This window comes from Rhopalosiphum padi, chromosome 1 (assembly GCF_020882245.1).
Source record: "Rhopalosiphum padi isolate XX-2018 chromosome 1, ASM2088224v1, whole genome shotgun sequence".
Taxonomy (NCBI): Eukaryota; Metazoa; Arthropoda; class Insecta; order Hemiptera; family Aphididae; genus Rhopalosiphum; species Rhopalosiphum padi.
The window spans coordinates 383,555-401,511 of NC_083597.1; the positions used below are offsets into that span (position 1 = coordinate 383,555).

General features: G+C 28.5%; 1 protein-coding gene across 3 annotated transcripts in view; it reads right to left on the reverse strand.

The window, feature by feature from the left end:
* Window positions 1–206: 206 nt before the first annotated feature.
* The window catches only part of LOC132920117 (RNA-binding protein fusilli), a 72,862-nt gene continuing 55,111 nt past the window's right edge, over window positions 207–17,957 (reverse strand). Inside the window, exons 7-15 of one of the 3 annotated variants that reach the window (XM_060982221.1) lie at window positions 15,201–15,311; window positions 14,820–14,995; window positions 14,669–14,763; window positions 14,349–14,564; window positions 13,803–14,096; window positions 13,381–13,603; window positions 8,747–9,012; window positions 4,047–4,094; window positions 207–3,909 (exon numbers count right to left, since the gene is read on the reverse strand). In XM_060982221.1, coding sequence (XP_060838204.1) covers window positions 3,775–3,909; window positions 4,047–4,094; window positions 8,747–9,012; window positions 13,381–13,603; window positions 13,803–14,096; window positions 14,349–14,564; window positions 14,669–14,763; window positions 14,820–14,995; window positions 15,201–15,311 — 1,564 coding nt within the window. In that variant the 3' untranslated portion in view covers window positions 207–3,774. Of the gene's footprint in view, window positions 3,910–4,042; window positions 4,095–8,746; window positions 9,013–11,012; window positions 13,604–13,802; window positions 14,097–14,348; window positions 14,565–14,668; window positions 14,764–14,819; window positions 14,996–15,200; window positions 15,312–17,957 lie in introns of those variants that run through there. The other 2 variants (XM_060982230.1, XM_060982211.1) reach the window with 2 other exon arrangements.

Below are 17,957 nucleotides of genomic sequence, written 5' to 3' on the forward strand. Positions count from 1 at the left end.
TATTATAGTTGCTATTGTAAAATGGTTATTTCTCTTCAATTCTAATTTTTTTTTTAAATTATATTTTAAGAATATACACGCGCGGTAGTCGGTAAAGAGTACTTCTGCTTAAATGTATAGCACGTATTGAATATTGTATTATATCATGACCAAAAATGAAATATAAGGCACAACATTAAAAAATAAAACATAAAACACACGTTAAATGTCTTTTTCAAAAAGTCTATAATAATATATATTTTATTTAAATTAAAACAAAAATGTAATATTAATAATGTCATACAAGTACTAGGTACTAGACGGCAATTAGGTGTACAATTAGGTAGGTAATTAATAATAATGATAAAATTTAAAATATAATAATTAACTAAAAAACATGTACATACACTTACTTTTTGTGTATATAATAATAATATAATAATTGACTAAAAGGGACTGGAGACGACTTAAATACAAAGGGGTTGATTTACGATCAACCATAAAAAACTACACACTATACCAGATAATAAGTAGACTTTAAGATATGTGAAGTGAAACACATTTTCTAGGTTACAAAATAATTAAACATTGTTTTCACACGCACACATACATACACACATTTAATTCATATATAATTTAATTTTTAAATGATACAAACTATAACGTAAAAATAGTAATAATGTATAATTAATTAACAACACGGGTATATATTATATTATATATTCAACGATTTTTAAATTATTATTTATTGCACTACAATAACACAAATAGCATCATAGGTTTTGGTTTATTTATTCTTAATCACATATCTAATCGAACGAATTGGAAAATAAAGTAGAATTAAATTATAACAACATTTGCAGTTACCTGAGTACTCTCTATATATTGATGCGTAACACTGTATTTGCAAAGACAGAGAGACGTCGAGCAATATAATAGGTAATAATTTATAGATCATAATGATCATGTACTAAGTAGCTACATATTAAGCATGAGCTAAGAGTAGTAATAATATTATAACAACAAACGATTAAAACGATAATATCGATTATTTATGTAGTAACATATTTATAAGAGATAGTTGCAATCTAACTCGAAAAACGGGCGTCATGTGAAACACTTGATACTATATTTTTCAACGGACAAAGTTATATATTTAACTATACGGAATATTGTACATCGTATATTTTTTCAGTGAAAAATGAAATTTATAGTCTACAGAAGTCAAATGGAATATAAAAAAAACATTAAGTCATCAGAATTTTAATTGTTTTTTGGTAGTTGACGGGGTGTACACTGATCTGAGATGTTTGTATTGTTAGTGGCAACTTTTTTAATATTTACAATATATATAGAAATATTTAATATTGGTTCAGGCGGTATAAAATATTATGAGTTTCGCACAGTAAATCGTACACAAAAACATCTATAAATGTTACAAATAAAATACTTGAAAATTCAATAAAGGCGTAGACTGTAGGTATAAATATAATTATAATATGATCGAGATTAAATTATAAGGTATGCATTTGCAGAGTATATAGGTAATATATTTAAACGTATATAAGCCATATCTTGTTTTTGAGTAATTTATTTATTGTGACTGGCGTTCGTGTAGGTAAAATGTTAAATTATTATTTATATTTCGGTCAACTAAAATCCATATAAACTATTATATACATATAACGATATATATAGTATATATTATAGCACATTATGATTACATACACGCACGAGTCTTAACTGTATGTTATGATATTATGTAAAGGCTTATACTGCAGACTGCAGTTAAACACTTTACTAGTTGACACTTAACGTCGAATTAAATTGTTTAGCTTTAAAATAACGGGGGCAAAGACTTTGCCACGTCTCATAAAATAATATTTTTTATTAATAATATGATAACAATAATAATAATAAAAATTAATATAAAAAAAAAAAAACAAAAACCGTATACATATTATATATTGGAACATTGTCGATGTACATTATTATTTTATATTATATAATACCTATAATATTGTGCGGCCGTGACAGCAAGGGGAGGGAAAAACGATAATAGTATTATAGTAATTTATTCTAAGAATGACTCCTAAATACACGAAATTACTAGAATGAAATCGTAATTAATATATTTAGACGGGTGGTTGGATGTTGGTTAAGGAGATGTATTATCGTGTTGAAAATTCGTTCATCCGGAAGAGGAGCAATAAGTATAAAATATACATTAATTTAATTTAAAAAATTGTCAAAAAATCTACTTTTCTGAGATCTACTTGGAAATAAACAAAATAAATTAAAATTGCACAAAACATTAAAATGTTAAAAAAAAAATCATACAATACTAAATATTGTTTTCGTTATGTTTTATCGAGCATAAAGAATACTAGAGATCGTACAACCGAATGTTAAAATTTTAAGATTCATAAACTAACATATTATAGGTACCTAGATATATAATAACTTTGGCGCCTTAGCACTCTTTATCATTATTATGTTAAAATTTGTGTTTTTCATTTATACACTTAAACGCATTCAAAACAGGTTAATGCAGTTAATGAAACGAATAATAAATTAATCTCACTAATTCCTACAAAAAAAAAAAAAAATTAATAATACTAACAAACAAATTTGGTCGTTTTATAGGACTTGACTAATAACAATGCGAGGGCATAAAGTCAAAAAAAAATATTTTCAAGAACCATTGCTTGTTATATAATAAAGAAAACGCGATGAAGTATAACGTAGGAAATAATTTTTTATAAGAGGTGTTCTAACGATACTTCGATTTCATCGATATTGTATTACTATAATAATAATATATTTATTAAATAATCTAACTGTGCGAGAGTTGAATTGGAATGTGCATCAAATTATAAAATGACATTGATGCCATCTATAAAAATAACGTGCACACATCAGTTATTATTAAATTGTTACGTGTAGTACTTAATTATTATTATATACACTGATTATACAAAGTGAATTTTTTTAAACATAAGACATTCTTTACTCGGTTTGTCACGGTCAATTCATGTAATTTAAAGTAGGTACTATAATATCAAATGTTTGTGAAAAAATACAATTTTCAATTTAAGTGAATTTTAATATTTTTGGAAAATATTATATTTCAGAATATGAAATAAGAAATAATATGGATTTCTCCATGAGAAAAAATTAAAAACCTAAGAAATATGTATGGTATATTAAAATACATGTATTGAGATGCAACGTGTAAATGTACTAAGAAATTCACCATGTACCTGTACTTGTAAATAAAACGGAAAGTATAGTCATTTAAGAATTGAATATTATATAAACAAGTTAAGTTCGTTAAAAGAATACTAAATTGGTAAAAATAATAAAAATCACATTGAAAACAAACGTTAATAATTCACATAAAACTTAAAAATTATAATCGACTTATAAACTTCAATATGGTAATATTATAAATTATCTATATTGGCTATATAGTATATTGTATTGTTGTGCACACGTGACCAATAATAAAAATGAGGATTAAGTATTATTTTTTGTCTTTAATACACGCGGTGGAAGACGACTATATGATATTTGTTGGATGAGCTTTCTAAGGTTGAGTTCTTTCAACCATTTAGTTATGTATACTATTTCTTTTTTTGTCTTAAATATATACAGTCTTAAATCTAATAGAAATATCTCTCGCTCTATATAATATAATATATAGGTATAAATAAATAAATACAAACATTACTATTTATATATTATAAACACGTTAAGTACACGGCCGTTTGTACTTTGCAAAATATTCGCTTATTATGACTTGGAATTAGATGATGAGTACGTAGTCTGGTCATCAGCGTCAACGACGTTGTGTCGATTGCACGTCGATTGCCGCTGACCGTTGTTTCGGGTCGCGTCAAGCCGCAGCCGAGTGCATACCCATCGGACCTGTAACATGTTAGTTTTAGTAATTAGCTCGATTGCTCGTAGTTGTTAATAGTATGGTAGATAATATATTATAGACATAATATTGTAAAGGTCGGATATACAACTAAAATATATATATTCTATACAAACATACCTACGTTCATTGTGCAAAATTGAGGATTCTGTTGCATGTAGTCGATGTTCCACTGAAAATAAGGATTGAATAAACGAATGTAATTAGATAAAACTACAACAAAAATATTTTTTTTTGGTTAGCTAATACTAAATAGTATTAAACCAGATAATGATTGGCATATTTGGACGATGCGTAGAACGATAGAAGGAAGATGGCCAGACGCAAGAATTATTTTTGAAAGTATGATAGTATGAACCTATGAAGACATATCTATTATTATAAACTTATAACAACTGCCCTATATATTTCTGAAAAACTGCCGGATTCTACAAAAACTGTATAGTAAATTTTGAATTTACCTCATTATTATCATTATTATTTTCAATTCAGTTTTGACCGTCATTAAGACATTAAGTACGCACGTTGTTTCCGTTATCGATAAATGTTATACGATAAAGTTCATACCACGCGATTATTTATACGAGTTTAATACGTATTTTCCAGTATGTAGATTTCAAATTTATAAATTATTATTATGTCTAGTATTTGCATTAAATGTACAGATAGTATAACTCATAAGGAAGATTTAATTCAATGTGTTAATTGTAAAAAAAATCTTCATTTTTTCTGTGCTGGTTATACAGAATCAAATTTTAAAAAATTATCGATCAACACGGAGTCAAGATTCTCATGCGAATATTGCTCATTATCTACCAATAAATCAAAATCAAAGATGGATTTAACTCCTGGTAAGGATAATAAATTAGAGGAGATAATGAATTCAATGAAATTTATGAGTGATCAATTTGACTCTTTTAACTCCAAAATTGATTCTGTATTAAACGAAATAAAAACCTTAAAAGCTGAGAATTCTAAAATTACATTAGAAAATATAAAACTTAATAATGAAATTGACTCTTTAAAAAATAAATTTGATGAATTAGAACAATACAATCTTTGTCATAGTATCGAAATAAAAGACATACCAAAAACTCTAAATGAAAACTACTCGGACATATTTCAAACTATTGCCAAAAAAATCGATCGTAATGTTATATTAATTCAGCATACAGACTTACCGCAAAGGAAAGTATCTCAGGAATTCTAATAGCAGAGATTAATTCTTTGGAAATTAAAAATGATATTCTCCGCAAAAAAAAAAAGAAAAGTTGAATGCAAATATGTTTACCAATACCTGGTCTTCGGATGTTCAAATATTTTGTAATGAGCGACTCACCAAATTCAAAAGATTGTTATTTGTGAAAACTAGGACTATTTGCAAAGAAAAATAATACAAATATGTTTGGACCAATAATGCTGAAATATTAGTCAGGAAAGAAGATGGCTCAAAAATAATAAAAATAAAATCTGAATTAGATATAAATAAATTGTAAGTATCTATAATATTAAGGTAATTCTTTTTGTTATTAAAATTTTATTATGAATATATATACATTATTACATTAAATGAAATTGATTCGATAGTTAATATTTTAATAAATTAATTAATTAACTATTAATACAGTTTTAGAAAATAATAATATTACTCAAAATTGTATTTATGAAAACTCATTTACATTGTTAGCATTAAATACTAGAAGTATTAGATTACATCTTGATAAATTAGCTTTATTTCTGGATTCAAATAATTGTGATTACGATGTAATTGTTTTGAGTGAAACTTGGCTGGCTCACGATTTTAAATTTATATTAAACGGTTATCAGACACTTAACTCAATAGGTAAATTCAATAAAAGTGATGGTGTAACTATATTAATTAAAGAGCAAATTTAATTAATAAATGTTAGGGACACCTTAATCAATAACTGTAACTATTTAGAATTAAAATTTAAAATTAATAATAGCATTTATACTATTCTTGGTATTTATAGATCTCCTAATGATAACGTAGATCTTTTTATAAGTGATTTAGAGTTATATCTTACTAGTAATACTAGTAATAAATTAAATAAATTTATAATATGTGGTGATATTAATATAGAAATTAGTAATAATTCTGTTATAGCTACAGAATATCAAAGTATTTTATCTTTTAATGGATTTTTTTTTTATTTTTTTTTTTTTTTTATTTATTTATTTATTTATTATTTTTTTTTTTTCATGTATTAATAATTTCATTCGGAGTTTCAATAACTCTAATTCATGTGTTGATCATATTCTCACAAAAAATATAGAAATTAGTGACATCAGTTCGTATATAATAATAAAGTGTAGCATTACCGATCATTATGCCACAGCACTTTTCATAAAAAATATTTCTTATAGTAAAGATAGTATTGATGATCGGCATAAGACTAAGTATAAAATTGATTTCATCCATTTGAATATGCTTATAAAAACAAAAAACTGGGATACTTATCTCGGTAATACAAACATTGATGAATCGTTTGATAAGTTTAATGACAAAATTATTGAATTTATTAATATATCTTCTAGTAAATATATGGTAAGCGATTTCAAAAATAAAAATAAAAAGATTAAAGATTGGATTACTAATGGCTTAATTGTCTCTATTAGAAAAATAAATCAATTAGCAATTAATCCTACCTATCTAAAAGAACACAAATAGTTAAATTAAATAATTCAGTAAGTACATCACTTGATATAATACACGGTGTTCCACAAGGCACGGTTTTTGGCCCTTTTTTATTCATAAATCATAATATATATAAATGGTCTGTTAAACATTAATGTTGATGCTGAAATAATTTGTTATGCAGATGATACAGCTATCTTAGTTCATAGCAGTTCCATAGAGTCATTATTTATAAAAGCAAACAATGTTATTAAAGATTGCTTTGATAATAACTTATTAGAATTAAATTTAAATAAATCCAAATATATTCATTTTAATATTAACTCAGACATAATTAATCCGGAACTAAATATATGCGTACATTCATCTAAATGTCAATCTGGTAATTGTGATAATTGTGTTATTCTAGAGAATTCTAATTATATTAAGTACTTAGGGCTCACCTTGGATAATAAACTTAAATGGAATTATCATATTAATACTCTAACAAATACTATTCGAAATTTTTTTAATGTCTTTTATGATATAAAGCATATATTTAACATTGATATGAAACGTATAATTTATTTAGCTTTAGTTCAATCTATTTTATGCCATGGTATAGTATTTTGGGGACAAGCATATGAGTCTCATATTCATTCTTTAAATATTACTTTAAATAATGTAATCAAATTTATATTCAATTTTCCAAGGCTTACTAATAATGAATTTGTATACCTACAATGTTTTAAATATACTTAATATTAAATGTTTATATTATAAGAACGTATTACTTTGTTTTCATAAATTTAAAAATAATACAATTTATGTTGATCATATTTATAATACGCGTTTTTAAAACTAATATTAGGTAATCTAAATGTACCTTTTTACCGTAAACAGTTTAGCATGAAAAGTGTTATTTCAATTGCAATCAGATTATGTAGAATGCTTAACATAAATATAGGTATGTAATTTTAAGAATGTAACGGATTTTAAATTGTACTTAAAAAATGTTGACCTTGCGCAAATTGATATGTGATTATCGATTGATAACATATGATATAATTTTTGTAATTTTATTTTAGAATCATGTATTAAATTATTAATAATTGAATTCATATAAAACTCCCCATCACAAGCTATGCTTATAGGGGAGTTGCAAATCTTTGTATTATCTATAGATATACCATTTGTACATTTTATTTGATTTGCGTAATATACTATTATTATCAGTGGCGGATTTAAGGGGGGGCCGAAGGGCCTCGCCCCCCCCCATTGACATTATAAGTTAAATACACATATTTGTATGTATTGTTAATTACTGAAAAATTTAAGATTTGCATTTTGGACTATGCCCCCCTCTCAAAAATTAAATCCTGGAATGCCATTAATTATTATTATTATTAAGAATACAGTTGTAATATAGAACCATGCGGAAATGTTACATTTTAGTTTAATAAATAATTCGTTATGAACGTAATATAACAGATAGAGATTTATTTAAGGTGTGTCCCTTTATTTTATTATAGAACATATAACTACTACATATTAGTTATTTATTTATTATTTTTCTATTAAAAATACGGTACTATGATATAAATATAATTAATTATAATTATAATTTGTTGCCCAAAACAAAGTGAATATTATCAATATAATATTGACGTACCGACCGTAGAATGCTGTGAATAGGTTCGCAGTATAAATAGCTTAAATTTAGCCTAATATTTAAATTTTTATTATATAATGTGCAAGGGAAATAATAATATATATACAAATTAAGGCGAAAAGTTGCAAGTATATGATAAACATTTTTTACAAAAAAAAAAAAATTTTTCAACAAAATTACTAAAACCTAAACTAGGTAGAGCAAAAATATATTCCGAGCAGTATAAGATATTTAAAAGAATAATATAATAATCTAAGAGTGTAGCCAGTAGTTAACTTGGAAAGAAACGAGCCAACGAGATAATAACAAATCTCAAGCGTATACAGAGTAATTAGATTTAAATATAAAAAATAAAACACGTATGATGCGCTGGTACCTCCTTGAAATCACCCCCCCCCCCCCCCGATACTGCAGATAATGTAGATATTATTTAACACTTTAGTATATTAGTATGACCTAATATACATATATACATAGACATATTAAATAATAATATAATATTTATTTGATTTACCTCGGACACTGAGTGTATGAGATTGCACATGTCCACGGGTGGCGGGGGTGGCATCGGTGGTGGCGTGCCCTGCATGATAAGTAGCGCGGGCTGTTGGTGCGGAGGCGATATAGGTGGTGATGGGTATGGCCAGTAAAGGATAGGCGGCGGGTAAGGCGCGCCCAGCGACGGCGGCGGCTGGTGGCCTATCAGCGGCGGTGGCCCGGAGAACGGTGAGTAGTTTGAAGTTGGTGGCGGAAACGGAGGAGAAGTCATTAGTGGTCCGCCTACATGTGCACAAAATACATAACTTTGTAAATATAATATTATTATAGCATACCGAAATATAAATATAAATATTATTATATATATGCATTATATTATATATATATTATATAGTTAAGGGTTATTAAACCAGTACGCTTTAAGGACGGATAAAATATAATATACGCTTGAAAAGTATATATTTATATAAATCATAAGTCTTATAAGCACGGAAACGGAATGATGGAAGAGGATGATGATAAAATAATATGTCAGCATTCCTCGGACATTAGAAGCAACAGGAAAAGTGAAATAAGCAATTAAAAAAAAATTAAACACATTTTAAACTATTGTATATTAAGTGTAATATATGTTAAAAAATTATTTATATAGTTTTAACGAACTCACCGGAAAGATTAACACCACCAATCACCAGCAACCAATTTATAAATTTTGCTTTTATACGCCCCGTGCTCTAAATTTATTTACCAACAACATGTGTGAACACCGTAGTTAAATCTAATACGTTTTGTAATGAGAAACAAATATAATCAAATAAAAATAATATAAGCCATGATAAAATACGTCTAAATAAAAAAAAAAAATAAAAAAGTATTTCAAGCGAACGATTTTTTTTCCGTCGTCCAAATACAGTCACGGATCCGTTACACCTTTCATGTTCATTCTTGATGACCAGACGAAAACTTCTATGTATATTAGAATAAGCGAGTATTTTGTTAAGTTTATTTTTTTTTTAAAGTACAGTTTTATAACACAACTGTTACACGTTGGCGATCCATCGGAGGCAGTGTTTGGTTATCCAGTGGCGCCGATTTAAGACGTAATATACATTTTTGAGGGCAGTACCATCTCCCAATAAAGCATATTATGACCAAATATTACAAAAAAAAAAAAAAAGATAAATATTTTTATGTGGAATTCTCATCTTATTCTGTTATATCAACTAAAAATAAAAACCTCGGCGCCACTGACGACCACATGTCATATACTCGCTGCGTACAACCACCTGCACCGTGGCACACCGAATGTTGACCACTTGCAGCCAGGTATTGTTAGAGGAGCTTGGAAAAAGCTGCAGACAGTTGTTATAGGTATATTAATAATAATATAACATTCCACCTCACATCTTCACGCGATAGAGTGATCAGAAGGGCAGTAAACAAGGGTAAAGGTCTCTCACACCAAGTAATATATATGTTTAGGTTGCGGTATAGTATTTTATGAGGGCTATACAACAACCCACGAACACCACCAACAGCAATTTATTTTTCTTAACATGACAATACATCATATACCCGTCGGGCCACCGCGTCATTTTTAATATACATGCATAATATCAGTACCTATAAATAATATATTATATAATATTATGTACGTGATGTCGTATCAGGTCAGATGTTCGAGGAGAACTCTCTCTAGTATCACCAATCAAATTGTTCGTTTATTGGTTAGTAATTTTTGTTTTACAAATTGGCTAAAGTATAATTTAGGATGTGTTGATAATTATGGCAGGGTAATAGGGTTATATGTATACAAAATACACACGTGTATACACGCTACTTTAAGGTCCAGGAAGCACAATATATACGTGTATCAGATTCAAAAGCTGATTTTTTATTCTAAAATGTATAAGGTATATATATATCTATATTATTGGAATAAATCATTTAAAACCCAACGTCATAAAAAAACGAAAAAACTGCGTTCAAATCCGACACCTGCATAATATATTGTCCCAGATTCGTAAACTGGTGAGGTTTTTGAAATCCAGAAATATAATCACCATTTTGTATACATATGTACAGTAAATAATAATAATATTATTATTTATTTTTAATTTTTACGCACATTTAAGAAAAATTTCGCAGAGTAAAACTAAAGTCTATCTAGTGCTTTCTCATTTCCTTCGCAATTGTATAAAGGAGTCAGTCCATTGTCAACAACGTATACAACAAATATAAAAGATAAAAAGCAGAATAAAACATACGACTTCAACACCAAATTGCGTTAGGCAAAATTTCGATATATTTTATATTACTATATAAAAATAATTCGTCTATTATTATTATTATTATTAATATAAACGCGTAACATATTAAAAAAAAAAAACGGGTCAATAAAAGATTTGTACATATTTTATATTTGCTATCTAGATACAGCATTTATTAAAATATTTAGTAGCACACAAATCCCAAGGTTCCGCTACAGTAAATTTATTTCTGCCCACACAGTCATTAAATCCCGGGAATAGGGTACATTTGTTCTGTTCAAATATATAATAAGGTGTCTTAAAACAACAGGGTTATTCAAAAATGTATTATATCCTAGGTATAAAGGATTTCAGAAAAATAAAAATATTAAATAGTATATTGTTTATTAACGTGTTGTTGCCGGTTGTTTAAAAAAATATATTATAATTTAAAATTCAACAGTATTAACTATAAACAATCCGTTGCAGTAAATGTCAAATGTAACATGCAATGAATAAATTTGACATTGTAATGATAACAACATGTATTGGTTTAGTAAAATATTTGAACAGAACAACAAAAAATGTGCTAACAATGATATAAGTATAATAATGATCATGCAAAAAAAAAAAAAAAAATAAAAACACCAAGCTTGTACTAACCCCAGAACCATTTTACCATAATGATAGATTGATTATTAATAATGGTTGTAGATTTTACTATTTCATAGATAATTTCCCTTCCAATCACCATACACGTGACTGGACCACATGAAGCTTTTAATATAATATCTAAGCGCAAAACAATCTCACAATGTGTATGAAACAGATTAATATAGAAGAAATAAATTTATCAATAGCGAAAGCCTGAGACTTTTGAACAAAACGTAATTGGTGTTAATGTTATAAATAAAAAATAAAATTATTTAACTACTTAACTTAAAAATGTCTAAAGTCTAAAAGTGCCTAAATAACTAATTAAAACAAAAAAGGTAAGTAATAATCTAATGATATTACATTTTATCAAATGATATGATTAAAACAGATTTTAAGCTAAACACATTAGGTTAGTCCTAGTTAAGCAAGGAAAAACTAAAATAGTAATAATAATAATAATTATAATTATAATAATAATAATATAAATGATAATAATAATAATAATAATAATAATAATAATAGTTTAACAGGGCCTATAAAACTATAAGACAGACGAAAAACGAAAATAAATAAATAACAAATAATCCTAACAACAATAAGATATTAAAAAATAATATAAAATGGGATGTTTTAGAAGTAAAAGGAATGTTTAGTGAAATTATTTTATGATTTTAGTGAATTGAATAAAGTCACAGACAGTGGTCCATAAACTAATTAATTTCAAGAGTTAATTGGGAACAATATTTAAGTACATATTAGTGATTTAAAATTAGTCTTAAAATCTATTAAAAGTAACTAAAAAAAGTTAAAAATTAATTTACAAAATTCGTTCAGTACCCTGTAAATGGTTTAAGCTCGATTGCTTTAAGTACGCTTTGTGCAGTCTGTATATATATATAATCCAGAGGACGGATAATGTTAAAAAAATAAAAATAAATTTTTGTGTAACCATTAACCACTAACCATGTACCCGGTTATAAGCTCTAATAACCAAACTAACAACAGCAAATTAACATTGGAGGGAGAGAAAACAAGGGCTGTGGAGAGAAGTTAAATGGTATAAAATTGTGCAGGGTGTTGCAGATAAGGGGACGATGCAGCCATGGCAGCTGCTGCGGCTGCAGCCGCAGCTGCGTTATGACCTTGACTCATCGGAAACATAGGCCAGCAGCAGCAGCAGCAGACGGTGGTGCAAACTGCCGTTTATTGGAATTTTCAGGGCCACCAGGAAATGCTTGTTGCCATGAACGTTTTTGTGGTGAATTGGCCGTTGGCGGCATGACAAACTGACCACTTGCAGCAGAAACTGGCACATAAGGCTTAGCTGCCATATTGTGTGAAAATCGTGGCATATTAAAGTACATATATGGTGCAGCTGCACTTTTAGCCATGTAATTTTGGGCACTGTTGTCTAACAACTGTTGAGCTGCATTTGGAGATAATATTGATTGAATATTAGGCTGTTGTGTTATACCACCACTCATGTCTTGTTGCTGTTTGGTGAGTAAAGCAAGATTGATTAATTGATTATGCTGAGCTAGTTGATATAACCATGATTCCTGTTGTTGCTGCTGCTGTTGTTGTTGTTGGGCAGCTGCCACAGCCGCACGTTGAAGGGCTAAGGATTGGGCTAAATTCTGCGCATAAACGGACATTGGATCCCAAGCGGGCATAAGGGTAGGGACTGGGGTACCAGGATTAGCTACTTGGCTGGTGGTCATTAGAGGCTGTGCAGGTAACATACCAGGTGGTGATAATAGCGCTTTGGCAGCTACTGGGGATAAAGCTCCTGACGCAGCACCTCCGCCAGTCAACACCAAATGCATATCTTCACCAGAACATTGGAACACTTCGATGTACCGTTGTTTTTTTCCAAAAGACATATAATTGTGATGTTTAGCCATAGCTGCCTGAGCAGCACTGCCCTCATTGTTCATTTGAATGAATGCTTCACCAGATGCATGACCCTATGGGACAGTATTCCAAATTTAAATAATACACGTTAGGAAAAAAAACTGAATGAAGCATACATATACTTAGGTATGTATACATACAAACCAAAAATAGTTAAATAATATTAAATTTACCAATTATTTTTAGTTCAAAGCAAAGCATACGGTTTAGTTTTGTTTTTACCTCTACAAATTATTTTTCCATAGCACTTACCACAGAATTATAAACCATATGTACACCTTGAAACACAATATTTTTGGAATGTTCTCCGAGGAACTCAAGTATATGTTCTACATTTGCTTCATATGGAAGTCCACGTAAGCGTATACAGTCTTTTCGTGTGCCACTAGTGATGACATGCTGAGGCAATGGCAGAATTGGCACATGCCCAAGAAGTGCAGTAGGTGAATTATTCACACCAGCTGTTGTTGTTACTGGAGTAGTAATGTTGCCATTGCTATCACTAACTGTTGATCGCACAGATGGATCCATTGCACGATTCAAAACCTTAAAAAAAATTGAAAAATCAAATCAAAATATTCATGTTTTCATGTGTAAATTATTAATCCTTAACTATTTTGATATATTATCAAATAAAAAAATCAGAATTAATAATTGAATACAATCAGGCGCGAACACGGAGGGGGGGGGGTATTTAAACCCTCTTCGAAATAATAAATAATAAGAATTATTGATTTTTTTTCAAGAAATAATCATTTTTATGTAATAATTATTTTAAAATATTTTAAACATCATTACCTGTTGTACTTCAGCTGTTGTACTCCTAAATAATTCAATGTACCTTGTACCTATTAGGTCTCTGTGTTTACTAAGTGCTTTAGGAGCATCATCTTCATCAGCAAATAAAACAAACGCATCACCTGTTGCACGTCCATCAGGTTTTTTGACAAATAAAACACCATCTTCTCCGTCCATTACAGAACAAGTCTGCTCACCATTTTCAAAGAAAGTAATCTAATAGTTATAAATATATATATATATATAATATATATTCATCAAAGTAATAACACAGTTAAGTTATGTATATATGTATTTTAAACTAGGTATTTGAAACTTACAACATCTTTGGCTGTACAGTCATAAGGTAAGCCTCTCATGCGCACTATTACTTGGGCACCCTTGGTGAGAAATGCTTGGGCTTCACTACTATTACCTGCAAAAATATTATTTTTCATTTTATAATATTAAAACTTGTTTAGTTCAGCATACCTCCAGCAACATTTATAAAGTCTTCGCCATTGGCTTTGTATACTTCAATATAACGGCTACCAATATGGTGCTTATGTCTTTTCATAGCCATGTCTCTGTGTTCTTGGTTCACAAAACGTACAACTGCTTCACCGTTACGACGACCATGCGCACTTAAACACAATGCTACACCACCCCTGTAAAAATAAAATATATTATTGTAATAATTAAACTATTTAAGATTTTAATGTTCAGTTACATAAAAAAATATATGGTTTATTAGAAACTAATGTACCAATATTGTTATTGGTCATTAAATCATGTTTAAAGGACCATTAGCTCACTTTTTAGTAATTGTTTATGTAACCTGGCATAAATGTTTTAATTTATAATTAAACATACTTGGCTATATTAAGACCACGAAAAAACTTGGCTATGTCTTGATCAGATGATTGCCACGGTAGACCTCTAGCTCTGACTACACAATTGTTATCTACTTCTTCATTTTTCCAACTATAAACAAAAATTAAATAAAGATTATAGTTGATTGGAGTTGTTGATGTTGAGTATAATAGGACCTATAATATAGTGCAAGAGTTGCCAATTAATATTTGTATAGGACTAAATTAGAATTTAGGAAATTTTCTAGGACCATCAAAACATAATGTACATGTTTATCCAAGAAAAGTAATGACCAATAAATGAAAACCTCGTTTAATTCATCAGGAAAAATAATATTTAATTTAAAACATAGATTTCTTGTTTGGTGGGCTAGATAAAATTTGTCTGTATGATGTATACCATACAATAGTAGAACCAACTGAAGTGCTTAAATTGAGAGGGCACGAGAAGATGGTGTCCCTCTTATTTAAAAAAAAATGTATTTCTGTATACTCCTACTAATTATATCCTTATCAATAAGAAATTTAAATATACGGATAAACGTATTTTTACACTTTCATTTCTCTTATAATTTTTTCCCAATTCAAGCAAGAGAGACCAATAAACATTAAAACTAAAAGCTACAAACGAATAAATGAATACAATTATTTTATATTCCATTGATTAATTAATGTACTAGGTAATGTCTAAAAAAAAAATAGTCTGAACATTCATAAAATGTAATTAAAAATCATAAATTGTAGAGAAAAAATAAGATAATCGAATTGGTGAAACAATGATAACTCTTGAACTACCTATCTACCTAAAAAATCAAATCAATAATAACATTTAAATTATATTTATGTAGATATACATAACATTCAGTATAAATCACAATATATTTGCTACCTAGTTAAAGTAAAAACAAGTTTAATGTATGATTTCCATCTAAGCCCTACTAAGAGAAATAAAGTATTCACCCAATAAACAAACTTTTGAATACAATTTAAATATTTAAATGTATGTATTTCTGTGCCATGGTTTGTATATACAAGAGAATTTTTATATAATATGTACATTGCATAAAAACACAAGACTTTTATGTAATACAAGGTTTAAAAAAATAATCTAAAATACAAACTAGTATAAAAGTAGTTGGAGCAGTTATTAAATAGTTATTTAAATTATAAATCACGTTGTTATCGTTTTAAAATAATGAAAAAATAATAATCAAAGAAAAATTTCTCTTGGTAAAGTAATGGCTCAATAAAAAAAAATATCTATATATATAATATTAAATTAAAACAAAAACAACAAGTAGATACTAGATAGGCGAGTCATAGATTATTATAGAAGTGAGAAAAATCGTTAAGGTAATTATCGAGAACTCAAATAGAATTGGTATAAATATATGATATAAAATGCTAATTGCCCGAAATCCATATCCATGCAAGTGTCGTTATGAGATTGTTATTATTAATTATCGACAATCAATTATTTTATACAACACGCCTGGTAATATACTGAGTATTGTGTAGGTACCTATTAAATATACTATCGCGTAAAAAAGAATCATGACATCATATTATAATTTTACCCGTTGGCTAAGCATTAAGTTTATCTAGCATATCATGGATACATTTTTAAAATAAATAAATAAAAAAACAGAGCAATTGAAAACACGTCATACGCAAACGCAACGTAGTATTGATAACCCAGTTACGAAACGAAGACGTAACGGAAAAACGGGTATATAGTTAGACGACAGGAAGTCAGGAGTTCGTCAAAATATGCAATTTTTTATTACCTATTCATAATTACAAATCCCGACCTTTGATCATCAACCATAAATGTGGTGTTCGCAATCGGTAATTCAAATCGAGGACATTAGGACAACATCAAAATTCTCCAATATATTATATAAAATTACATTATTGATGATATATGTTAATAATACTATTACAACGTAAATATCGACGACGACGCCATGATGAATAATACATAATAAAACCTTTATATACGATTATCTATCTCCATGAAACTAAAATTATAATTTTTTTTTTTAGACCAACCCGGGATATTTATCTAATACCGACCGTGAATTATGAAAACAACACTCGAACGAGATAAGAAAACATAATCACATTATTATTATAAGTAGGTATGTCGTCGAAACTCTCCTCGTGGATGTGTACGTTAAAATATAAAGTATATAGGTACCTATAATATTACATGTGTTTGTATTATATTGCACCTATACGTTTTTTTCAGGGCGATCATCGCTCGAGCGCGCATTGCCGTTCGAAGAGTGTTAAATGAAATAATACAGTAAACGCGGAGGGAGAGACAGAGAGCCCAAGGTATTTTTTTTTTTTATCGTCTGCGCCAGTGTCAACGCCATAAGTCAAGAGTGTGTGAGTGCGTGTTATAGGTATTGTGTTCGCCTCGTGTACTTGTTTACGTTAGTGTGCGAAGAGTTTGTGCGACACACGCGCACGTTTGGAGAATTAATTTTTTACTTATATAGTAATATAGTACGTATTATTATAATGAGACAGATGAGAAAAAAACTAAAACCAAAAAAATGTATAATGGCGTGTGTAATAAACTGTCAAAATTACTGTGAACGCGCGTGCTACTGCAGACTGCTGAATGCGAGCACGCACACACTAGTTGTAGGCGACGAGTTTCATGATAATATAAATTATAATATTATGTTTTATGACAAATAGGTGCATACAATTTGATGTAAATGCCAATGCGCATACATTACCCACT